Raw genomic sequence first — 26882 nt, forward strand, 5'->3', positions numbered from 1 at the left:
GGTTTTTGTGTCTACAGAGTGACTTCAGGGCTTTTACGACGCTTAGGGAGCCTGTAAATATCACGTTTTTTCGAAGTTTTGATTTCGTTATATGCTTCACTACCGACAATAGTGCATGAGCTTCCGCCGTAAATATACTTGTTTCCGGGTGCAGTGTGCCGGATTCCAAGAAAGATGGGCCGATAGCTGCATAAGAAACCCCTGTATGTGGCTTCGAAGCATCTGTATAAAACTTTGTGCAAGAGTACTTATACTGGAGTTCTAGAAAATGCATTTTGATATGTGCCTCTGGCACATGTTTCATGACATCCACAAACGACATATCACAGTCCATGAGCTGGTACTGCCATGGCGGTAACACTTTCGCTTGAGTCATAGGACAATACTCAAGAACTGGAACAACCATTTGCTCAATGAGGTTCCTCACACCCAAAGAAAATGGCTTCTTCACTGCAGGTCGATTATGGAAGAGCGTAGCAGCGGCGATATCTTTTATGGTTGGATAACAAGGATGTTCAGTGTTTGCTTGTACTCTCAGAAAATATGTAAAACTGCTATATGACCATTGCAGATGAAGTGACCACTGATTTGACTATGTAGAGGGTGTGGATTGGACTTGTCCTGAAAGCACCGGTCGCGAGATGGGTACCCAGATGGTGGACGGGGTCTAGGATTTTTGAAGCACTTGGTGTTGCAGAATTACAAATTATTGCTCCATAATCAAGGCGGGGGCGGACAAGAATATTATATAAGTTCAGAAGGCACTTTCGATCACTACCTCATGTAGTGCGCAGCAGAAGCTTGAGAAGGTTCATTGTTTTCAGATATTTTATTTTCAGATTTTGAACATGGGGAATAAATGTGAGCTTTGAGTCCAAAGTGATTCCCAGGAATTTATGTTGGCTGCTCACAGAGAGTTGGTCTCCCTTGATCGTAATACTAGGCAGTGGTGCTACCCCCCTCTTGTTTGAGAAGAGTATGCAGGTACTTTTTCGGGAGTTTATTTTGAAGCCGTTCTCATCCGCCCATTTAGACAATTTGTTTACCCCAAGCTGCACTTGTCGTTCGCAGGCAGCAATATTGCAAGATTTGAAACTTACTTGTACATCATCGACATAAACGGAATAAAACATTGCGCGTAGAACGACTGTATGCAGGCTGTTCATTTTTACATTAAACAGTGTGCAACTAAGTACGCCCCCTTGTGGAACAACACTTTTTTAGGTGAATGATTTAGATAAAGCATTGCCTACATTTACGCGAAAAGTGCAGTTAGACAGATAGCTTTCAAGTGTGTTTAGCATGTTCCCACGGACGCCCATGGCGGAAAGATCGTGAAAGATCTCAAATCGCCATGTAGTGTTGTACGCTTTCTCTAGGTCTAGAAATGCTGAAAGTAAAAATTGCTTATGAATGAATGCATCTCTAATGTTTGCCTCAAGGCAGACAAGATGGTCTATTGTCGACCTTTCCTCTCGGAAATCACACTGAAGGGGGTTTAGTTTGTTGTTACTTTCTAGAAAGCTGATTGAGCGCCGGTTCACCATTTTTTCGAAAATTTTGCACAGACAGCTGCTGGCTAAGGCCGGGTCTTTCCCTTGTTTAAGTACAGGGATGACTATAGCTTTTTTCCAGGAAGATGGAATATAGCCCGCCGCCGACATGGTATTGAAAAGAGATAGGAGTGTTTCCAGTGTTTCAGGGTGTAGGTGCCTAATCATTTCGTATATGATGCCACCCGGCGCCGAGTTGTTGCAAGAAACGAGAGACGCCTTAAGTTGTGCTAAAGTAAATGGGCAATTGTAAACATCACTCGATGACCCTTTGCGGTTTAGGGGATGCCGCTCCTCACATTCTTTGAGTCTGAGAAATGTTTCTGTATTGGGCGATGCACTCGAGACATATTGAAAGTGTTCACCAAGAGAATCTGCCCGATTTTCCAGGCTTTCACCTTGGCTACTTACTAACGGTCAGGGGTGTGACTCCCAACCTATTAACTTATTTACCCTATTCAATACTCTTGTTTCATCAGTGTACGAATTTATACTAGAGATGTACCTATCCCAACTTTCTCTCTTTTCACGTTTATGTGTTCTCCAGCCTTGTGACCCGACTTGTTTGAAATTAATAAGGTTTTCGGCGGTTGGACAATTTCGAGGCAATTTCCAGGCTTTATTTTGATTTTGTCGTGCTTTCCAAGATTCGTCGTTCCAACATGGGATGCGACGTTTACTTGCCAGTCCGTTAGTTTGCTTGATACATTTAGTTGCAGCATCAATAATAAAGCCTGTTAGATATGCCACAGCGTTGTCAAGATTAAAACCAGCAATGTTATCTCCCTCTAAATACGTCAGCTCTCGGAACAGTTCCCAGTTGGCTGAGTTCATGTTCCATCGCTGAAAATGTGGCGAGCACCTATCCTGTTTCATTAGGTTTAAAATAATAGGAAAGTTGTCGTTCCGAAAGGGGTTCTTCAGAACGGTCCACTCAAGATACGGAATTAGTGTACTCAATACTATACTTAAGTCTATGGATAAGTACGTGTTATGGGGGGACGCGGGTTTTACATCGCGAAAAATGGCCAAGAAATAGATTTTTTGAAAATCACATTTTCAGTTTCTATAACCCCTTGTTTATCTGATACCCAAATATCATCACTGTAAACCACTTAGAAGTGCTCTAAAAAATTCGTTTTATCAGCCAAGGTGGCGAAAAATCTCGCGGAAATCAAGAAAGAACAGTGTTTTTCACGGCACAAAATCTCCGAAACGGCGCGACCGAGCGCCGCCATCTTGGTCTCGTTGGAAAGCGCATTTCTCCCTCTTCAAATTTGCCGCTTCAGCGATCTCTTCCATACAGAAACAAGCGCACAAAAAGCAAATGATTGAAGGTCGTGCCGGAGTCTGCGATTGGCCGCGCCTGCCACGTGACTCCAGCGCGGTTCGCCATTGGTCCGGCGCTCGCGTCGTCTGCTCGGCTCTTTGCGCCTCGCGGGTTTGATGTCTCCAATCGCCGTAACCTCGACGTGTCAAAACGGGCGCTACGCGGACATCGCAGTAGCGTGGCCGTTCCCTGCGCTTGTGGACGTTTCAGACTCGCGGCTAAGCATTCCGACCATCGGCGACGCGGACTTCGCAACCAAGATTCACGCGCGGAATCCTCGGACATGCGGCTAAGCCTTTCAGCACTCGGTGTCTCGAATTCGTGACAAATTCGTATCGCGCACGCAATCCTCGGAAACGCGGCTAAACATTTCGCGCATAGGGAGTCTCCGACTCGGCGATCGTGCACATCGCGCTCGGACTTCTCGGACCGTCACCTCATCATTTTGTGCATCGGCGCCTCCGACTGCGCGAATAAGCGCATCGAGTGCCCACTCCTCGAGCCCGCCGCTAGGAATTTCGCGCGTCGGCACGTAGGACTACGCGAATGAGCGCGTAGAGTGTCGACTCCTCGAGCCCGCGACTAGGCATGTCGCGCGTCGGCTCCTTGTATCTGCGGCTATGCATTTCGCACATCGGCACTTCGGACTCGCAACCAAGCACATTGCGCGTTCACTCTATTATCACATTGTCACGATAGCTCGTAACAATATCTATCATACCACCCCTTCATAAAGAGAACCTCATCATGAGCTCTGTTCACTAGGCCCCTTAGGCTGGCACACAGCTGGCTGCAGAAGTGATCGAGGCATCATAAAAAAGTAAAATTCTGGAAAGCACCTAGCAGCTGCATATCTATCACTAGCTCTCTGATCCTAAGTTCCACAGCGACTGTCAGGTGAAGATGACTTGGAAGGCTACTTACACTCAGAGCCTTCATTCAGTAACATGGTCAATTCTACCAAATGAAAAAATGCCTCACTGATTGTAATGGAGACTGCTATCAATCAGACAGCCTGCATGTACAACACTGGAACTATATTCATGCCCACACAGAGTTCTAGACTTCGGTTTGAAACCCAGGCACCATGCTCTTTGTAGAGCATGGTGCCTAATAAAGTTTCTTGGGCTAGTTCAGTGGCCAGTGTGCTATTATTTTGAGAGAGTGCAGTCACACATTTAGTATGGCCATTCTTACAAAACGTAGAGCTTCAAAATGGTGCCATTTGTATTTCTGTAGATTCACTTCAGCAAAAGCTACATTTGTTTGAAACTTCAAGTGCGTTTATTTCAGTTAGATGTTTTTGCACACTGTACTCCGCCTTATGGGTGTTTTTTCTGGGTTGTCTTTGGCCAAAAATGACAAGGGTGGTATCATTTTATTCGTATTGAAATGATCCGGGGGGTGATGTTATTTTTATTATTCTTGCACCGTCATGAAAATTACATTCAGGTATAGTAATCGCTGCTAATTAGAAAAAAATGTTCATAATAAATGCAAGATTGTTTTCTTGTCCGCAAAATGCTTCCAAATGAATAAAAATAGCATCACCCCCTACAGTAGGTCTTTAGCAATGGTGTCATGCATTTAGCTTTTGGTTTAGCAAGACGGAATCATCAAAAAGCCCCGTAACGAGTTTGAAATTAATTTTACTTCAGACCTCAATATTTTTTGAACTGCTACAGCTATCAAAAATCTAATTACAGATCTGAAATCAGCACGAAAAATTACCCCAGACAGTAGAGTTTATTAAAGATTCACCCAAAAATAAAAAAATTTTTAGGACCCACGTCCCCCCTTATGTGTCCCACTGTAGTATGTTGGCTCTTTCTTATTAATTATACATGCTCCTGAAGAAAAGAGAAAGTTTTCAGTGAGTCGACCTCTTGCGTTGCATCGTGAGTCTCCGCACATCGTGTTATGAGCGTTAAAATCTCCCACGAGTATGTAAAGCTCGGGAAGCTGATCAATGAGGTTATAAAGGTCTGTTTCTTCGAGATGCTGGTTCGGTGGTATATAAATGGAACATACAGTTACTAGTTTATTAAAAAGAATGGCCCGAACTGACACTGCCTCAAGGGGCATAGGGGCATGTTAAGGGCGACGGGTCGGTAAGCGACAGATTTGAGGGCTACTACTGCTACACCGCCAGAGGCGGTAGCCTCGTTGCGGTCATTCCGAAAGATAGAGTAATTACGAAGGAAATTAGTGTTAGTAGGTTTCAGATGTGTCTCTTGAACACACAGCAACTTTGGACTAGTATATTTATCTAGGAGTTTTTTAATGTTATCGAAATTGTGGAAGAGATTTCCGACATTCTGGTGTACTATTTGTGTCTCCATTATGGTAAATGTGTTGTGTGCTGTGCATATAAGAGACGGGGATTAACTTGCGGGTCCTTTGGAGGCACTGTGAGGTGAGTTTTGTCGTTTTTGGAGCAGTTGAGAGAGGCTCGCCGCTCCTTAGGCACGGGTGGCGTCATCTTGCTGGTTGTTGTGTCCATTGCCTCCTGTGAAGCGTTGGGTTTGACTTGAAGGCCTCGTCTCAGTAGACGAGACCTTTGAGCCCACCGGCTCGGAGATCGATGGTCCCTTCTGGGGTGGCAAAGCAGCTCTAACTGCAACCGCCGGGAGGCTGGATGGCGTCCCCGCCGGCTCACTGGGTGTGTGGCCGGGCAGCTGCCGGAAGCCATTGTGTCGCCGCCCCCTCACGCATGTTTATATTTACGCCCAAGTCCAGTGCTCAACCGCTGTACTGTCATGCACTGCTCCCGTCTACCACGTTTCTAGGAACTTTTTCCCTGAAGAGCCATGGCGAGTGCCCTAGATCCTTCTAGTTACTTGGTGGTACTAGGCAGATGTTATGCCTGGGCGCGGAATCTGCTCAGCCAGCTGTCGCTAAGAGAAAATAGGTTTTTTAAAACACGCTGCCTAGGCTATTTCGAAATAAAAGTTTCGTGAGGAAGCTGAAGTAAAACTGGACGAAATTTTTCAGTCTGGATAAAGGGATAAAGGGATGTGATAAGAAGTTGGTTGTGGTGTGCGAGGCGCTTCGATCTACAATAGCTGGGATTATCGTGGGGCATGGAAGGTTTCTCGCACCATCAGCCACATCATTGTTGCAATCAAGCGTCTTTTCCTTCTTCACATCACTGTCTCTTTTCCAGTACAAATAATAACAAGGCACAGGTGCCACACACGACACATATTAAACAAATTATCGCGCGATGTCCAGGAACAAACAACCAAAAAATAAGAAAAATCCCTCAGGAACTCCTCTGGGAGTTTGCTTTTCAAGCTATAGAAGCTTATCCTGAGTAATGAGAAACGCATTCTTGAACGTCATAACTTCGAGGTGATAATCATGAGTTACAGTTGTTGTAACTTGTGGGGTCTCTCACACCCGTGCTCTTGGGACAAAGGAACGACAACACAGTAGTGCAAACAATCATAAGGGCATTTATTGCACCTTTCATAGATCAGTGCCTGCTAGCCGAATTGCTATCCACAAAACATGCCGATGGGCGCGCGACAAATCTAGAAGTCTGACTCACCGCGACCGGAAGCGAGCGAATATGTTCGCCCCATGCTGGATCCCAAGGCCTGGTCGTTCGCGTGTATGGTCACACGAATCGTGGCGCATTCGAGGGCGGCCACGCGAGGCGGTCTCGCAGAAGCATGGGTCGGCGCGCACGCGGGAGACGTCCCCGCCGCGCGCCGACCGGGCAAGAGGGTCGCTGCACGTGCGGCACGATCGTCCCGCTTCCTGTCTCGAACCCAACAACCTGAGCGCCTTGTCTCCCGACGCCCGAGTAACCCCGCAGCGGCGCGACGCTCGCGCCATCTCTCGCACCGCGCTTGTACCACCCGACCGCCGCGGGCGCCAGGCCACGCGGGGGGCGAAGCCGCCCTGCAGGAGACGAGCCATGCGGGAAAACTAGATCTCAGGGGAGGCGTGAGAGTCACGCATCCCCACAAACTTTTACAAAGATTTGTAAACATACACTGTTCAACGCTTCTTATTGGAACATTTGTTGATTTAAATTTCTTGGTGTAGTGCATTTTTCATGCTTGCTCCCCTTGATGCAGGATTGTAGGCAGGAAAGTTTGGCTATTAAATACAGACTAACTACATATAGTGTCAGAGCAAAGGTATTAGGCATGTTCGCTGCAGTATGCAGATTGACAAAATAAGCCGCCTCTCGTGTGCCTAGCAAAGCCCCGCGAAGTGATGGCTTGTACAATATGGTTGTTGCCTTTCAGACCTCATAAGTGGACGCTATGTCAGTTTCTTAGCATTAAAATTGGACACACATTCAGCACATAAAACAGGCCGTGGTTTGTGAACGGTTTATAGTGCTTATTGAGGCCCCTATCGAGTCGATATTGAGGCTTTAGGTGCCTGTTTTAGCCACATAGAACCAGACTTAAGGTGGTTAATAATTCAGATTCTAAGCCATGTGTATCGCTTCGTGGCTTAACACTAGAAAGATGCGTTCATTCATGAGCCTTTCTGAAGTCTTAAAATTGTACTCACACATGCTTGGAGGTGTGGAAGTCGAAACATCCCTGAAGAGGTCTCCCTGAAACAAGTAATTCAAAAACCTTTATAACCACAAATTCAACAATCTCATGTGAACGGGCAAAAACGGAAACAAGCATTTACAGCCTACATATGTAGCATACAACAAGTGAGCATGGACAGTGGCTAAAGATCTTGAAAAGCATGAAGTGCTTGCCTCATTTCACTGTGGTATGCTTTTTTTAAAAAGAATGCATAGGATGTCAATTAGACTGCTTCACTTGAGCAACAAAATGTACTACAAGTGATAAGTTATACTGCTAAATCTTTGCTAACTCAAGTCTTAAATTATTTGTTCTAAGTAGAAACCCAAGTAACTCAAAAGGGCAATGTGAATTGAAGGATACCGAGGTGGGCGTCAATCTAACCTTTTAATTTACAGTTAATCTACCCAATATAGCATTTCACACATTTCTCACCGCTGAAACAAAGAGTGCACCTTTCTCAGTGACAAACTTTTCAAGGCTTGTCAAAATTACCTTCTTCAGTTTATTCAGAAGAAACAACATGAACGGATCAATTTACAGAAGGAAGTCCCAGAGCTGAAAGGACACTGCCCGTCGGAGAATGTATACAAGATAGAACATAGCAAGTGTAACAGAAGAAGAAGTGTCTATAAGCTGTACAGCTATAATTAGCTGAAGCTATAAGCAGAAAAGAGGTCTAGTACACGATTTGCAAGAAAAGAAAAATTTCAAACAGAGCAGAAAAAAGAAAGGACATAATGCAGTTCATATATAAACAAATCATTAGGCATTTAAAGAAACTGTCATGTAATTTCTAATAACCCAGTTTTCTGTCTTCTATTGCAAAGGCCAATGATCCCCGAGAAGTCCCTGTAGCTTATTTCTCAGAGAATATTTTAATATTTTGACCAAAGGTAACTTTTTGTTGCTTTTTTTATATGTATGACTTGAACTTCAGCCCGTTGAAAACCACTCTAAAGCTTTTTCACCCAATGTGCTTGATGTTTTAAGCGCGAAAACCTCGTATTACCTCTTCACTACGCAACATATTGCCATGTAGTAGTGATGGTGAAGAAAGTGGCAAAACTGTGAATGACGAAACTTGCGTGTTATTTGGCATACCTCTGCCCTCAAAAACAAACTACACTGAAAGAACAATGATAGCGCCGAACACAGTCGGCGATTGGCGAAAATCTGATCAGCGAGTCAAGAATTTCGGCTTTTATAAATGAGTCATCAAAGGTTCCAGAGTAATCGCTGGTGCTTGCGTGTTTTCCAGAAAGTACTACACAATTCACGTTGTGCGTACATGAAATCAGATTAACAAGATTCGGTGACAATAGACAGTGCATTGAACCATCTATAACATTCGAGAAACCTCCGGTACATGCAGGCGCGTCCTGCAGTGAGCGATAACATTTGTTAGATGGTCAAACACAGCCACCTGATAAAGATAAACAAGTACACGTGTCAATACCCACCTCTTAAAAAAGCATCGTCCCGATGCTACAAACAAACACGAAAGTGAGAACAAAACCATGCATAATAAAGAAAAAAACAACAAAATAACAAGGAAGCCAAGTCCCTAAGTTCGTCAGTGGGCGTAGAAAGGCTTAAGTCACGCCACATGAATGACTCCAGGAAGTGAGCGGTGCCGCTGTGACTGAAATGATGTCTGGCACGACCTCATAGTCAAGTGCTCCAATGCATCAGATGATCCTGTATAGTCCGAAATAGCGGCGTAACAAGCTTCTCACTAAGTCCTTGTCGGCATGTCGAAGTCCAGGCCCAAACACTGTCACTGTGGTCTGGTGCTCGACGTAGTGTCATCGAAGATTGTAGTGTTGGCTGTCAGTCCTATGCTCATTCTTGATGCGCATATAGGTGAGCTGTCGGGCTTCTTCGGTGCACTGGAGATCAGCGGCGACTTCGAGATTGTCTTCGTCAGTGACGTGTGGCAGCATCGTGTTGAGAGTCGTCATCAGGTTCCCTGTAAACCAGCTTGAACAGCGTGACCTGCATTGTTTCTTGCACCGCCGTGTCCTAGGCGAAGCTTACATATGGCAGGATGGCATCCCACGTCTTGTGTTTGACGTCAACGTACATCGCTAACATGTTGGCGAGTGTCTTGTTCAGCCGCTCCGTAAGACCATTTGTCTGTGGGTGATAGGCAGTTGCCCTCCTGTGGCTTGTTTGGCTCTATTGCAAAATGGCTTGGTTGAGCTCTGCAGTGAAGGCCGTTCCTCTGTCGGTGATGAGGACTTTTGGGGCACCATGTCGCATCAGGATGTTCTCGACGAAGAACTCGGCAACTTCGGCTGCGCTACCTTTAGACAGAGCTTTCATTTCGGCATAGCAGGTAAGGTAGTCGGTAGCCACGGCAATCCCACTTGTTTCCAGACGATGTCTGAAAGGGCCCCAACAAATCTATCCTGATCTGCTGAAACGGCCAGCAGGGAGGCTTGATCGGCTGGTAGTAATCCCGCCAACCTATTCAGTGATGTCTTGCATCACTGGAAGTCTCGACGTGTCTTGACATAATGGGCGACATCAGCAGTCAGGTGCGGCCAATAGTACTTCTCCTGTATTCTTGTGAGCATACGAGAAAACCTGAGGTGCCTGGCTGTCTTATCATCATGCAGGGCATGCAGAACTGCTGCAGTACTGCAGTCACAACAAGAAGGTAGTTTGCGCAAGCTGGCAAAAAGTTCTTCACCAGGACATCATTTTGTAAGAAAAACGATGACAATACGTGCCTAAATACTCTTGGGACAAAGTCAGTCTTGCTTTGCAAGTACTCAGCAAGGCTTCTGAGCTCCGGGTCCACTCGCGGCTGCTTGACACAGTCGTCTGCACTTATTGTACCTGAAAAGGCCTTGGTCTTGTCTTGGTCACGTTGGGGTGGCAGGTCCATGGGAGCGCGAGACAGGCAGTCGGCATCAAAGTGTTTTTGTCCGGACCTTTAGACTACTGTGATGCCATATTCTTGCAGTCTGAGGCATCACCTCACCAGGCACCCTGAAAGGCCCTTTAAATTCACTAGCCAACACAATGCGTGACGGCCGTTGACTACTTTGAACAGCCTGCCGTATAGGCAAGGGCGGAATTCCTTTTCAGTCGTACAGTAAAACCTTTTTAAACCACACCCACTTAAACAGTAGTTTCATTTTAAAAGTAGTAAAGTCAAATCCCCAACTCAGCGGCCATTGAACATAATATGTTTTGTATCCGCATAAATCGTACCAGCTTATTGCGTACGTATCGGTTAACATGTAGTGTTTCCACCTTTCGTTGCGCAAACACGGCGGTGCTTCATCTCCATTGGGCGGCCCGGCAGAACAACAAGTCTCAGATATCTGAACAACGGCCTCCAAGCGCCCTGTGCATTTGTGCATGAAGCCACATCAACATCAACATCATTTCGTCGTCGTCCCAGAAAGCGTTGTGTAAGCGAGGACTCGTGTCATGCCGAAGCTCGGATAGAAAAAACTCCGGCTGCTCAGCATTGAAGAAAAATGAGATATCGTTTGTGCTGTCGAACGTGACACGAAGAAGTCGGCGCTGGCATGTGACATGGGTCAACTGTTGACTACGGTGTGTGGCATTTGGAATGTGAAGAAGTTGCTCGGCAGCGCTGCTGTGACCGCGAACAGATGTCGGCTGCGAGGTTCGACTTTTCACCATTGTTGCCCCTTTTGCTGAAGTGTCGGCTAGCGGCAGTGATAAGGATGACACGGAAAGTGACAGCACGGGCAATTCAGGCCCGACAGTGGCAGAAGCTGCACGTTGCGTCAGCCTCACGAATGCAATCATCGCGACGGGAACAGCACCCTGCTATGAAAAGGTGCCCCGTGACTTCTGGAACGCCACCATGCCTGCGCACGGAGAATACGCAACACTAATGAACAATCTGCAATGTGAATGTTTGCCAAGAAGAGGGGGCTGGTTGAAGAGCTGGCTCGCAGCTTCAGTAAGTTTGAGGCCGCTGTCGTCACTGCTAGGCCGCCGCGGCATCAAACGAAAATAACACTATTGTCGCGTGAAGTAAATAAATACTGCATGTTTTTTCCCCTTTCATCACACTCTCTCTTCCGTTTTTGATAGGTAAGTGGGCGATCTTATGCTATTTCGGTTAAGCAGTACTACCGTTTAGTACGTACTTTTTCCGAGCTCCGGCCAACTACGGTTTAACAAGGTTTCACTGTAGAATAATTGCCTCCTGCTTTTGACAGCAATCGGCTAGCGTAAGCTATCACCAGTTCAAGTCCGCCTATCCTTTGGACTAGGACGGCATCGAGGCCTAGGCTAATGGCGTTGGTGTGGATTTCTGTATTGGAGTCTTTGTCGAAGTGCACACGTGCTGGTGGCAACTACATCTGTTGTTTAAGTTCTTGAAATGCATTGGCCTATGGCATTTCCCACTTGAATTCGACATCGTATTTAGTTAGATATGTGTCAGCGGCTCAGCAATGTGTGAAAAGTCCATGACAAAGTGCCTGTAGTAGGCACACATAAGGAATCTATGTACTGCCTTCTTGTCTATGGGCTGCTGGAACTTTGCGATTGCAGCCGTTTTCTGTGGGTCGGGGCGGACTCCAGATTTGCTGATGACGTGGCCTAGGAACAGAAGCTCATCGTAAGTGAAGCGTAACTTTTTCGGCTTCAGAGTGAGCCCTGATGACTTGATGGCCTCTAGCACTGTCACAAGCCACCTAATGTGATCGTCCAATTTCAGGCAAAGATGACAATGTTGTCCCTCTCATTGACTTCTATTTTCCAGTAGATAGTCTTGAGGTTCATTGACGAGAAGTACTTAGCGTTGCAGAGCTGACCTAATGCGTCACCTATCCGAGGGGGTATACATACTTTTTTGTGATCTTGTTCAGTCGATGATACATGATGAAGAAACGTAGGGATCCATCTTTTTTCTTCACCAAGACTACAGGAGACGCCCATGGGCTTTTTGACTGCTGGATGATGTTGCGCAGCAGTTCGTCGACTTGTTGCCTTATAGCTTCACACACTTGCGTCGAAACTAGGTAGGGGCTCTGGTGGAGTGGTTGAGGGCACTCTTTTGCTATTATGCGATGGTTTAGAACTGGTGTTTATCGAATCCTCGATGACGTCGAAAAGCAGTCTTTGTATCGTCAGAGACTGCTGAGCTGTTGCTGCTTACTCATGGCGAAACTTGGATTTATGACGAAGTCTGGTTCGGGAACTATGGTTGTCGGGGTAGATGCAGCTGAATCTGAGAGGACAAACGCACTGCTGGTTTCCACAATTTCCTCGATACATGCGATTGTCATGCCCTTGTTGATGGGCTTGAACTCCTGGTTGAAATTGGTCAGCATCTTTCACTTTTCCTCCTTGTAGCCAAGGAATCCCTCTTGCGACGTAAATTTCACGGTCGAGCAGTACATTGTACATTCTTGATGACGTCTTCTACGTCTGCGGGCATTTCGGTGCCGACAGAAATGACAATGCTTGAGTGAGGCGGAATGCTCACTTGATCTTTGAGCACACTCAAGGCGTGGCGACTGCAAAAGCTCTCCGGCGGGATTGCTTGATCTTCAGACAGTGTTATCAAATTCGAGTTCAGGTCGATGATTGCACCGTGTTGGTTCAGGAAGTCCAGTCCGAGAATGGTGTCTCGTGGACACTGTTGGAGGATAACGAAGGTGGCAGGTTAAGTTTGGTGATGAGTGGCAATTCTTGCCGTGCAGATTGCAGTCGGTGTTGCAGTCGACCCTCGTCACAACGGACCCTGATAATCCAACAAAATATGTGCGTTTTATCTGAAGTCCATAATATCCGAAATGCCTCACTTCCGAAACTTTGGTCTCTATGCGTTACAACATTACTGCAAAGAGCGAGTGGCGAACTTTCAAAGTAAAAAAACAAGCAAACAAAAAATGCTTTCAGTTTACCAACACGCCCAACAAATGGCAATGCTGAAAAAAGGTCAGTTTTGTTCGAAAGGCAAAGCATCAATTGCAATAGCGAATTAGTAGACAGCTATGTGAAATAAAGATGGTAGTTTTAACAGCCGTATAAAGTTGTGAACAAGCAACGCATCACACGTGATCACACGTGCACAGGTAGACATGAACACCTCTCGCTCTATGACCGTGGAAAGTGGCTGTCAAAACAGAGTGAAGAAGCGCGCCAGCAACAGCGAGCGAATTGACCTTTGTGCTGTCTCTCGCTTCAACGTGAACTAAAAGTCCAAAGCACAGTGCATACGAAGCTAATGGTACTGGGTGCACTTTGTCCACATCGCAGATCAGTTTCAAGATACGGCGTCCGCGTGGGCACGCACTTTGTCTGCATTACAGATTGCTTTCAAGATATGGTGCTCGTGCAGGCCCACTATTAACAGCAGCCACTGAAGTAGAACCCCCTTCTTCCTCGCATACCACCTTGCCTCGCGTGCGAAAGACAGCGTGCTTCCACCCAGCTTCCCTCCCTCCCTCACGAGCACGATATTGAGCCGCGATCATCGGCTGACCCTCACAAGTCAGTTGCCAGCCCGTGTCGACACAGCAAAAGTCCGTTTTATACACCCGATTTTTACAAAAATTGCCACTAATTTCATACGCTGTAGCCGATGGATCGTTACAGCATGGTCCGTTGAAAGCAAGCCGCCTAAGGTGACTCAAAGTGATTGCCGAATCTCCTCGTCGGCAATGTCAGTATGTAATATCAGTAATGTCACGTCAGTAATAGGTAGAGGAAACTAAGGCTGAAATATGGTCTGCTATACCCAAAAGTCTGTTGTACACGAGTCCATTGTAACGAGCGTAGACTATATTAGGTGTCCTCTAGCTGTCCGAATTTGAGGGCCGTCCAATGCAGTCTTGACTTTCTTCAACTTGGCAGCGAGTACTCCACTGATGACAGAGTGTCTAAAAGCATGGAGACTTCGTGGCCATCGAGACGCACGTCGAGGTCCGTGGCTTTTTGTCCTCTGTTGCAGCTAGGTCTCGGCGTTGGATCACGGCTGTGTCGCGCTGACCTGTGGCTGGTACATGGCATCATGAGGTCGTCTTTCATCGACGTAGTCTTGCGTTCCAGGCTTTGTTGGGGTGGCGGCGTGTCGTTGCTGCGCCATTGAAATAGACCTTGAGGCGTCATCGGCAGCGGCGGAGGATCTTTGTGATTTCGATGTACATCGACCATCGGTTGCTGCTTTTAGTTTTCCAGATAGGGGCTTACGGACCGGCCCTGGGCTGGGCCAGTGTATGGTCAATGTTGCGGCAACAAGTAGCGTCCTGGCGATGGCGAACACGAAGGGCATCGGGGTCTCCACTGCAGTCTGGCGATGCGGCCAGTGATGTCACGTGGCCGTTTGCCAAGCTGTGGAGGTGGCACGTCAGCGGCGAACCCTCGTAGGCCCATCTCACGGTATGGATATGGTATGAATATCGGCGGCAGACGTGGCCAATTCTCTGCAGTGGTAGCAGCTGGAGCGCACGGTAGTCGGGCGCGTGTAAAAAGTCTTCCTTGGCATGCGCAGGGCAATGAGTCATCATGCTGGCAGCAGCGGTGCACAACGGAACTGCGGTGTTACCGGGCCCTGGCGTGGGCACGGAGGGGGAATGGGACACCAGGCTACGGTGGTGTACGCCATCGCTTCCGGCTGAGGCTGCAGCGATTGAGGGACTCCGGAGTGACTGTTGGATCTCCTCACATATGACGTCGGCAATCGAAGCCATTTGAGGCTGTGATGAATGGAAAAACTTCTGAAGCTCCTCCTACACGACCGCTCTGATAGCCTCGCGCAGGTCGTCGGTGCCCGCTGATTGAACTCTGGTGCAGTTTGCAGAGTCCTTGCGGTGGCTGAATTGTCGGTTCCATATTTCCAGTGCTTTTTCGATGCTGGTGGCCTCAGAAAGAAACTCTTTGACGGTCTTCGGTGGGCTTCATATCATTCCGGTAAAAAGCTCTTGCTTTACACCACGGATGAGTAGGCGGGCTTTCTTTTCCTCAGACATTTCTGGGTCGATGTGGCAGAATAGACGGCTCATTTCTTCCGCAAAGATGGAAACATTCTTGCTAGGGAGCTGCACTAAGGCTTTCAATCGAACTTTGGCTCTTTGTTTCCAGACAATGCTTGTGAAGGTCTTCAGGAAGTTTTGTGGAACAGGTCCCACGTTGTACGGGTGGACTACCAGTTCTCGAACCATATCCTCGCAGCATCTTTCAAGGAGAAATACACAAGGCATAGTTTATCCTCAGAGGCCCAGTTGTTGAAGACAGATTCTTTCGAGTCTTGAGGCAGGTTTCCGGATTGCCCGACAAAGCTTCTGCTCGTGTATGCAAACATTGTTCTGCACGAAGTTTACGTACTGCTGGCTGACTGAAAACTTGGGTAAAGCTGGTCTTGAAGACTAACCACCTAGGCAGTTCGGCTTCATGGTTTAGAAACTGTAGTTTCGCAACATCTGAGAGATAGAATGCTACATTTCAACTTGCTAACATTGTTCCACTGGTTGCGGGAACTCATTCACTCACTCGTAAGAGGAGATCAAATCTTCCAATGCCTTTGTCATCTGTGCCAGAGTAAAAAGGGGGATCTTGCTGATGCAAGGCACCGGCACAAACCAGGGTGGGTGGTGCCATTAGAGGAGCTAGAGGTGGGAGTGCATCATCAGGCATGATGGAGGTAGAGTGGAACTCCAAAGTTCCAAGGTCGTCGAAACCCGGCAACCTCCGCCACTCGCTAAGAGATTTATTAGCAGCGGATGCAGGCGAACAGGCAGCAGTCACAAGCGTTCGGCGAAGGGCAGCAACCACGAGATCATGCCGGTGGAGATGCTGCTAAGGCACATGCTATTCTTCTTCATTACAATCCACAAAAGGTAGGTGGCTCCCAAAGTTTTGAAGCACAATGGAGCATGTCGGGGCTGCCATTGTGGTTGTTGATTTGGCCACAATTTTCCTGGTCACCTCAGGCAAAAGTTCGTGCTCCAGGGGCAGTCCTCGCAGCCAGCGGCTACCTCGCTGGTCCTTCACGACATTGGTGTTGTGTTCCGGGTTTGAGCTTGGATCGAGGCTTCAATTCACTAACTCGCCGCAGTTTTGTCGACATCAGTAGGGGCAGGTCCCTTAGCCCATGACGGGGAAACTAGCCGCAGTGAACGGCGACATGAAGACTCCAATGACGAAGAAGACACTGAATGCAACGACAAATACTACAGATACAGTTATGAAAGACGTAACTGATGTCATCAGCGCCGACCTCATCATTCGCGTTGACTGCCACCAAGTAGCTGCTCTTGTTGACACTGGCTGTCATTTTTCAACCATTAGCTTACAGCTCGCCAACAAAAGGAACGTCAAGACGCCACGGTGCGGGCCCAACATAAGAACCACCAGAGGTCAGTTAATGACACCAGGTTGTTGGGAAATGCACGGCCCGACTCTTAATCGACGGTTCAACCTTGTCCCCACTGGCACATACCCACGGCAATAAAGTTGTGTCAATATGGTACTTGTCATTGCCACAAATGGTACAGCTATAGAAAAGAGGAAAAATGCTTTATTTTACCTTGTTCCAAAATCAATTATTGTGCAAAGCAAAGTTCTTCATCGAAGAAAGTTTTTAATGCATTCGTGCACTTCTAAGGCAGGTCAGAGTTTAGCAGTGGCTGGCTTTTGCACGCGCGACTCAGGTGCGCGCTCTCAGTGGTCATTCCAAATCTGCCGAAACGCGCAAAAGTGCGCGATTCCAAAAATTCAGTATTTGAGCACTGACAAAATGGTGCCATCTACGTAGCAGAGAACAATAGCTACAATAAACATGCCCCTCCAGTGTTAACACTGATGAAATGGCTGCCATCTATGTTGTAGAACATGAAGACTAAATCAACGTGGTCTTCGAGGCGCTGAAGTAGTGCTGACGTTTATGTAGTAAAACAAAAGAGAGCAAAATAATCGTGAATTTCAAATGCTGCCGCTGTAGCTATTTATGTAGCAGAAGAAAAACAAAGTGGACACGCTAAAGTTCATCCAAATTGCTTTCAAAATGGGGTTATTGTGTTGATGAGCTGAACTCATCTAAAGTAAAATTAATCAGGATCGTGTTGACGACTTGAGCTTGTCCAGAACACTTAATGGGATAATTTCTCACATTTCCAGGGAATCGAGTGCCTTACATTATGGAAAAAACCCATACCGTATAAAGAATGGTTGTCCAGTTAGTACAACCTAATTTGAAAAATCGTATTGTATTGACCTGCCATCTGGCCCTGACAAACACACAAATAATTCCATGGCATTAATTAGCATTTTACACGTATTTATCAGCCCTAGCATCAAACAGCATACAGGAAAAGACCTACTCCTACTTCACAGCGAAGCTGAAAGAGGAAGCTTTAGCTCAGGGGCTTTTATCTAAATACATGGGAAAAGAGAAATCCTTTTTTTTAGCAACCACTCACGATTTTCATGAGGTTTGTTGCATCAAAAGGAAAAGTTAAATGTGACTGTAGGAAGCATGTTATTGATTTAGCCTGACACTTTTTTCAATAATTGCTGAAAACCGAAAAATGAAAAAAGAAGAAAGAACTTGTGTAGCAAGTTTACAACTCTAACTCAGTAATAAAAACGATATCATATTGCAATTCTGTAAACTGCACCTAACAGTACACCTAAAGTGGATAAAACTGATGTATTATACACTGCTCTGAAATATACCAATAATTTGTAAGAGTTTTCCTAAACCCTTGTAAACATTGCAAGAATTTTGTGCAAGCTGTATATTCATACATCAAATTTGTTGACTTTAGATGCTTTAATGAATGCAGTTGAGAGAACTGCTATATTTTTTCATTTCTTTTTTTTTTTGTGCAGATGTATGGATTTGAAAATTTGTGCTTACAAATTTTCAATAATTTTTTTCAATAAATTTTAAAATTATACTTTCTGCAGTTGCTTAGACGAAGCTGTTGCTGGGGGATCAAATTTAATTTAATAAACAGTTAGTATTGCCAGATTACTGTATGGTTCAGCTGCAATATAAAAAATTCCAATACGGGTTTTCTACAATGCTGAATGTGCTCAAATTCTGCCAGCTTGCTGTGAGATGCATACGGTTTAACATGCAATGCATAATTAAAGCTCAAAAATTTGGTGTCACGGCCCTTTTATGATAAATTTTATTTAGGCACAGCACATGAGCCTCAGTAAACTTGGAATTGCAGAAACTGAGAAGCAACGCATTGTATTTAAATCACAATAACTTGTTCAGCAACCTTGCTGTTGCTAACTTCACCTGCTTCTGGAACATGTTTTATAAGCTTGCTCGAAGCAAGCAGCCCCTCTGGTATCCTTTCACTTTCAGAAGACTTCAGATGTAAGGTTCAGAGACCAACGAGCAAAACATTTTTGCTAAAGAATTTGTTTTTTGTAAGACTTTGCGCAACGTTCATAAAATCATAAAACAGCGATGATGGCAGAAATTTGCCTCTAGCGTCTACAGAATTACTACCACAATAAGAATGGAAACTTCATCCGATGCAGATGGTCTAATAGTTGATTTATATGTGTCTGCTTGCAGATGCACTTAGGAAAGCACGCGCCGCACAATCTAGAGTGACAGCCAAAGTATAGCAGCATCATGTTCCATATAAAGTCCAAGTGTGATTAGATCCTATTGTGCCCCGCCCGCTCTGTGCTTTAGGTGCAAGTGAAGCATACAAGGGCGAGTTGAGAAGGATGGTGGCTTGATGAGAGCCACCTTCCTGTGCAAGCCAGGGAAAAGGCGGCAGGGGAGCGAGCTCCCGTTAACGCCATCAAGTGCACCTGAGGGCAGAGGGGGTGAAGGGAGCCAGGGGGAGGTTGGCGCACGTCTCCTTTTCTGGCACGGCCGTGGCTGCACGTGCCTGTCTGTGCAGCTCAGTGCATACGCAGCTTTTAGGGGTTACCTGCCACATGTGCCAAGACTGGACGTGCCAAGGCGGCATGGCATCGTGCGCTGTCTTCTTGTACGTTGGAGGTTGCACAGTCTTGAGTTTCGGAGATACATTGAAGCAAGAGGCAGACAATGTACACACTCTCCCGGCTGCTGGCGCTTTTCACGAAAGTGTCGTCCCTCTGTGGGCGACAGTATCAGCTGCGGGGGCAGAGTGGATGCGAAAGCATGACTAGCTTCACTTCCTACCGCCGATGTTAAGATATTGTCGACACAGCAGGAAACTTTATCTTTTATCGCAGACTCTCAAATTCAACAAAATTATTATTTTTCCCCTCCAAATTTGCCTTTTCTGATTAGCCAATAATTTTGCAAATTTTGTGGCCCCTTTCGTGAAACAAAAATCCATTGGCGACTGCACCTATTTGCATAAAAGACAGATACGATGAAATTTCTATATAACGAAGTAAATTGTCGATTTTTCTGACTTTGCTATATCGAGGTTTAACTGCACTGGCGATGTACCTACCCTTGACATTATGCAGTTTGGTGCTGCAGGGCTGTCAGTCTTTCACAGTTCTTGCTCTGTGCATCCTTTATCACTGAGTAATGTACAGGTGAGTACATGCCGCCTCCTCTAGCCCGGCCGTGGCTGCACACGGCTGAGCATACTTAGTGTTGGTGGGTCACATAATCTCAAGTTCCCAAGGTGCGGTTTGCACACCGTTACAACCACTCTTCATCACCTCAGTGCTGTGACAGCGAGTGTTAGTGGTCATCGAGTGAGATCTGTTCATGTTTGCCTGTGTGTGTGTGACACCATGCTTATTAATTTATTTATTAAGGGAAGGTTTATTGCATTTAGACAGCCGATAAAACTATGAACCTTACTTTATGTAATTGTCCAATACTTTGCTATCGCTATCAATGCTTTGCCTTTTGGCCAAACTGCTAAATTTTATTTGCATGCAGTCGCTTTCCCTTGGCATCTTACTTCTTTCAGCAGAGTTGAGGATAGCTTATTTTGACTTCAGCCTAGGTTTATTGCACGTGTTCTTCATCGTAATCGTAGCGACCAGCGTTCAGTGGAGGTTTTGAGTTGTGTGGAGCAACGCGATGCCCAATGTCTCGAAAGCAGACAGTTCTGTCATTCGGTGATAAGCTGAATATTATAGAGGAAGCGGAAAAGCAACATGGAGCCACAAAAGCCAGTATTGCCTCGGACCTTAAGATACCCGAATCTTCGCTTAAGATGATCCTGGCAAACAAAGGGGTGATATTGCATAATGCCAACAAGTTCAGGCTCAAGCGGTAAGCGGCAAAAGAAGGACAGCATGAGAAGTTCGAAAAAGTTCTTGTCAAGTGGCTGCATCAAGCACGGAGCTCTGCGATCAATGTTGACGGTGCCATTCTAAAAGAAAAGGCGTCGAACGGGTGGCTGGATCGCTTTGAAAAACAAAACAGGATTGTGTACAGCCGCCCCTGCCGAGAAAGCACTTCCGCGGACGTTTCGACGGTGAACAAGCGGATGGAGTCGCTGCCGGAGATGATTGCTGCATACAAGCCTTGTGACGTTTTCAATGCTCATGAGACCAGCATTTTTTACCATATGCAGCCCGAGCAAACCCTTTCATTTAAGGGTGAAATATGTCATGGTCGCAAGCGTAGTAAAGAGCGTGTGATGGCACTATTCTGTGCTAACGAGGACGGTTCCGAGAGGCTGCCCATGCTCTTTGTTGGAAAGTTTGCAAAGCCACAGTGCTTCAAGAACTTGAAGACGCTTCTATGCAGCTACAACTTCAACAAAAAGGCGTGGATGATGTCTTCGCTCTTCAATTTTTTGCAGCAGCTGGATAACAAAATGGGTGCTAAGGCGAGGAAAATATTGCTTTGCGTGGACCCATTTCGTGCACCCATATTGTTATCCAGCACTTTTCCGCCCACCCTATACGTCCAGCCTGAGGATCATAAATGTTTTTTTTTTTCCGCCCAACTGCACGAGCCGGCTGTAGCCGCTGGATGCTGGCATCATTAAGTGCGTCAAGCAAGGGTACCGGAAGCGGTTAGTGCAGCATCGGCTTGCGGCTATGGAGCGCAGCAAGTCGGAAAAAACTATCACTGTGCTCGACGCCATGCATTTTATTGCCAGTTCGTGGAACGCAGCGTCATGAAGCACAATCGCTAACTTGTCCAAGCACTGTGGCTTTAAGCGAGAGACTGCCTCCTCTGCTGGGGACGCAACAACGTCGATGCCGCTCGAGGCCAATGCAGGCTTTGCAGCCGCCGATTTTGAGGGTTTAAACCGCACCATGACCTTCGTTGAGTACGTGGAGGCCAACGACAACGTTGCGATCTGCAGCAAGGTGTCGCTGGATGACGCCATCGAGGAGGCTTTGGCTAGTCCCGGCACTGCGGCGACATCGGACGAGGACAACGACGCCAGCACAGATGCCGCGCCCGTGTCTACCACGTTCGCTAAGGTGCTACGGCACATAGACAGCATCCAGAACTTCATCTGTTCACGCGACGCCACAGAGGACCTCCTTTTGGACGTTGCCCAACTCGAGCGAAAGCTTTTGGTTTATGGATCAAGCACGGTACAAAAGAAACTCACTGACATTTTTTAAAGTTCGCGCCGGCTGGAGGGAATCACGGCAGTGGGCAGTGGAGTGCCGTAAAGGTTTGTTTGAATAAAGCATAATTGGTACCTGCACTGCAGCATTAATTCTTATCGCATTCACTTTTTTGGTAATTTGAGTTTCCAAGCCCTGCAGAGTATGTTAGTAGTTTGCATTGAAGTTTCTTGTAAATCTGTAGCGTGAAATAAGTAGTATTTTTACAGGCCTAATTTATGTTTGGATTTTACGACGCTTTTCCACAGTCTTGAGAAAGTCGTATAATCGGAGTTCCACTGTATAAGTTAAGTATGGTGTTCAAATGGGAGGTAAAAGAAAATGTAAAGTTTCTTCATGAGTTATTTAATCTCGATAAGAACACATTCATATGCAACTCGTTACACAGAACAGTGGAATGTGGTCACTATGCAGGCATATTATTCTATGCAAAAAAATATCACACACACTGCCAACCTTTTTAATTTCATAAATCAGATATTGAATTACAAACAACTTCTGTATGAACACTACGCAAACCAATCCTTGCTCATATGATAAATAAAGAGTATTCTCCTGCCTTTTCTTCCATTTTTAACTTCTGTGACTGTTTCATGTGAAAGTGATTTAACATTGAATCTTTTGTATTCTGAATATGTATGCTATCATTGCCTGCTTTGTAGAGGTGGCTGTGGGCTTCAGTCAAGTTGCTTGTTTCTCGACTGGCTTCTACCCACAGTCTCCTCCATCATCTATGAAAATAAGCAAGTTATAATTATTATTATATTGGCTATTTCCATTTTCTCTTTGATTCATACCACTCCCTTCCTGTCTCCTTAACGGTACACCTAACATTCTTAGTTCCATTGCTCTTTGCGCAGTCTTTAACTTGTTCTCGAGCCTCTTCGTCAGTCTCCAAGTTTCTGCCCCATATGTTAACACCGGTAGAATGCACTGGTTGTACACTTTTTTTTTCAACGACAGTAGTAAGTTTCCAGTCAGGATTTTGTAATGCCTGCCGTATGTAGTGCCTCCAGCCCATTTTTATTCTTCTGTAAATTTCCTTCTCATGATCAGGGTCCCCAGTGAGTAATTGACCTAAATAAACCTAGTCCCTCATAGACTCTAGAGGCTGACTGGCGATCCTGAATTCTTGTTCCCTTGCCAGGTTATTGAACATTATGTTCGTCTTCTGCATATTAATCTTCAACCCCACTCTCACACTTTCTCTGTTAAGGTCCTCAATCATTTGTTGTAATTCGTCCCCGGTGTTGCTGAACAGGACAATGTCGCCTGCAAACCGAAGGTTGCTAAGATATTAGCCGCTGATCCTTGCTTCTAAGCCTTCCCATTGTAATACGTAGCTTGAATAGTTCTTCAAATTCTAATTAACCGGAGTCAAATTAACGGAAGTCTACTGTACTTGTGTAGCTTCACCAGCATTGCCTATGTTTGAAACATAGGTAGTGTCATCATCCCATCAAAGACTATTTTTATGTCCACTGCAGGACGAAGGTCTCTCCCAGCGATTTCCAACTACCCCTGTCCTGCGCTAACTGATTTCAACTTGCACCTGCGAATTTCCTAATTTCAACCCCCCACCTAGTCTTCTGCCGTCCTTGACTGCACTTCCCTTCTCTTGGCACCCATTCTGTAACCCTAATGGTCCACTGGTTATCTAACCTACGCATTACATGACCTGCCCAGCTCCACTGGTGGATAACAGCGCCTGGTGGATAACATCACGGGTCTGTCAGTCAATGATTTTCTGTTGTACGCTACTGCTCTCAACCCTACTTTCACCGAACTGCCTACCTCACCGTATGCAGCTCTACTCAATGAGTTTCTGGAGATTACTACAGAGCCTCCAATGGATAAAAGCCCTAAACACACTGTAACCTATTGTATTGTTACCACAGGAACGCCCTTTCACTGCGGCCCCCGCCAACTCGGTCCTGATAAAGTTCGAGTTGCCCGCAATGAATTTGAGCATATGTTGCAACTAAAAATTTTTCATCTGTCATCAAGCTCATGGTCATCCGCACTACACATGGTGCCTAAGAAGAACAATGACTGGCGGCCCTGTGGCGATTATTGTATGCTGAATGCGGTCACTGTTCCCGACCGATACCTGCTACCGAATATTCATGATTGCACTGCCTTTTTATTTGGCCCAACAATATATAAAAATCGATCTTATGAAAGCTTATCATCAGATCCCTGTTGAGCCAGCCGACATTTCAAAAACTGCTACAACTACCTCATTTGGCCTTTTTAAGTACAGTCGTCGAACTCACTTATAACAATATTCAAATGCTATGAAAATTCCATTGTCATAACCGATAATTGTGCAAACCGGGTTGCATGAAAAAAATCAAAATAGGGGGATCGCAGAGCTGATCTTAGCAAACTATAATGGTGGGGAGGTCAGTACCCCTCCCTACTATGTCTCAACCACCTTCCTCCATCCGGCTGCTGATTGTGCTCACTCATTTAATTGCTTCCTGGGCGCTCTGATCATGTGTAACAAGCCACAGGCTGTTGGCGTTAAAGAATGGCACTGCTATAACTGCAAAGAGGGGTCATGGGTGGCAAGCGATATGCAAGCACCGCCTAGGCAGCGCTTAGGTGGGTTCAAAAGGGGCCTATTAAAAAATGCAAGTACGTTGCCGCGGCAGCCTGTCAGCTTGAGAAATGCAGAATAAACGCTGAGGCGAGGTCGCCTCAAGCGTCTTGCCACGTACATTGCACTGCATTGCCGGGAGAACTCTATGTCCGCCAGCCTTGCTGACATCCTTCTCCAAGGTATTCAGGTGCTCCGCGTACTGCAGCGGAAGGTTCCTTGCGAAAACGAAGCTTCGGAGGGACTGAATCATCTGCCAGGGCTCCTGCAAGGACAACGTCGAGGCAGCCTGCCCTACCACGTTGTCGCTGCCCTCGTCGCTGTCGCTATCCGATGCAAGCACATTCGCGACAATCACTTGATTGTACTTAGTTTCCAAATCTATAGCCGTGTGCTTTCTTCTAACCGGTAACGTTGTGCATTGCTGATTATCAGCGGGCGGGTCAGTCATCTTCCATTTCGGTGGCGAGTCAAAAGAGGCTGAGAAACCACGTGGCCATTTTGACACATAAGACGAACACGGGGCTGTTTCCAGAACTGCGCTGAATGAAGAGCCAGCAAGCAAGATGTGAACAGCGCAATTGGCACTGTTTATTCGTGTTTTGGAGGGTGGAGTGGCGTAGAGATATAGGTGCAGCTGATTCGTGTTCGGAGGGGTGGAAGGGCGACGGGAGAGAGGCGCGAGGAGAACGCTGGAAAATGAGTGTGTGGCGACCATTCTGGCAGCGGGCTATCGTGCAGCAGCTCGAATTTCTCATTTTCTTTTTTTCTTTTTCAGGGATTTTGCATTTCACTACCTTTTGGCTCGGAAACCGAGCAGCCAGACTTCATCATTATAACTGACAATGCAGCATCGTTTGTAGTAAGCGGGTTATTTCACCATGCAAGACATACAAAAGTTGACAGTGCAGCAGGTTCTCATTGTTATAGCCGATATAGTGTTAAAACCGGCATTGTTATAAGTGCGGTTGACTGTATTTGCGCATGACTTTCGGTTTGCGCAACACTGCTCCAACCTTTCAGTGTTTTATAGACTAAGTCACCAGAGGCTTACAATTTTGTTTTGCCTACATAGATCTTCTCATCGCCAACAGCCCATCTACATCCCACAAGGCACATCTGCATCAACTTTTCACTCAACTTCATGATTACAATCTCATCATCAATGTTGACAAATGTCAGTTTGGGGTTCCAGAGATCGACTTTATCGGGCATCACATCGCCAATCGTGGCATCACTCCGCTGCCAGACAATGTTCAGGCCATCAACTATCTGCCCCCAAAGTCCACACGTAGCTTGCGATGTTTTTTCGGACTCACCAATTTTTATTGCTATTTCCTCCTTGCATGCTCTAAGTTGGTGCCGCCTCTTGAAGCACTTCTTTCCATTTCGAAAGCTGAGTCAACCATACTTCCCTGGGACATGGTCGTTGATCAAGGTTTTGCCGCTGTTAAGACTGAACTTGCCCAAGCCACCCTTCTGAATCACCCTTCACAGACCGCTCCCACTAGCTTTATGGTGGACACTTCAGAAGCCATAGGAGCCGCTCTTCATCAGTGGATTAATGGTGCGTAGGCCCCCATCTCCTTCTTTTGCCACCAAGTTACGTGATACAGTACTTTTGAATGGCAATTCCTCGGCCTACCTCACAATTTATAATTTATAATTTACAAATTTATAATTCTTACCGACCACAAACCACTTGTTTTAGCTTTACATTCTTGCAGTGCCACCCATACTCCTAGAGAGCTCTGGAATCTTGCTTTTATTGCCGATTCCACGACTGACTTATGCTTATCAAAGGTAGCTTTAACAGAGCAGTGGACACTCTCATTCTTATTACCATCAATGCCACAACAAGTTAAGTTCTGTCCACTTTTTCTTGCTTTCACAAGCGGCGGCTCAAGCATACAACAATGGACTTCCACGACTCCCGATCTTCAACAACTCTTTGCAGCAAGTCAACTTTCCAGACTACGACGTCACACTCTGGTGTGATGTTTCATCTAACCGTGCCCGCACTTATGTTCCTGCTCTTCTTCGTTGAGCTGTTCTCGATACACTGCACCAAATCTGCCATCCGGCTGTATGTGCTACGCAGCACTTAATCACCGAACATTATGTTCGGCCACGCATATGTGCTGACATACAATACTGGGTCCGCACCTGTACAGCATGTCAACATATCAAGGTGCGACGACACACCAAGCCTCCATTGTGCAAATTCCCACTCCCCGATGCACGTTTTGACACCATTCATTTGGACATCATTGGACCTTTTATACTCCGATTATACCTATTTG

At 46.1% G+C, this 26882-nt stretch overlaps 1 protein-coding gene across 2 annotated transcripts in view; it reads right to left on the minus strand.

Annotated features, from left to right (window-relative positions):
- The window catches only part of LOC142560922 (uncharacterized), a 384720-nt gene that overhangs the window by 260567 nt on the left and 97271 nt on the right, over positions 1–26882 (minus strand). For both annotated transcript variants that reach the window (XM_075673344.1, XM_075673343.1), the window contains exon 10: positions 7420–7465. In XM_075673344.1, coding sequence (XP_075529459.1) covers positions 7420–7465 — 46 coding nt within the window. The remainder of the gene's footprint in view (positions 1–7419; positions 7466–26882) is intronic.

This window comes from Dermacentor variabilis, chromosome 10 (assembly GCF_050947875.1).
Source record: "Dermacentor variabilis isolate Ectoservices chromosome 10, ASM5094787v1, whole genome shotgun sequence".
Lineage (NCBI taxonomy): Eukaryota > Metazoa > Arthropoda > Arachnida > Ixodida > Ixodidae > Dermacentor > Dermacentor variabilis.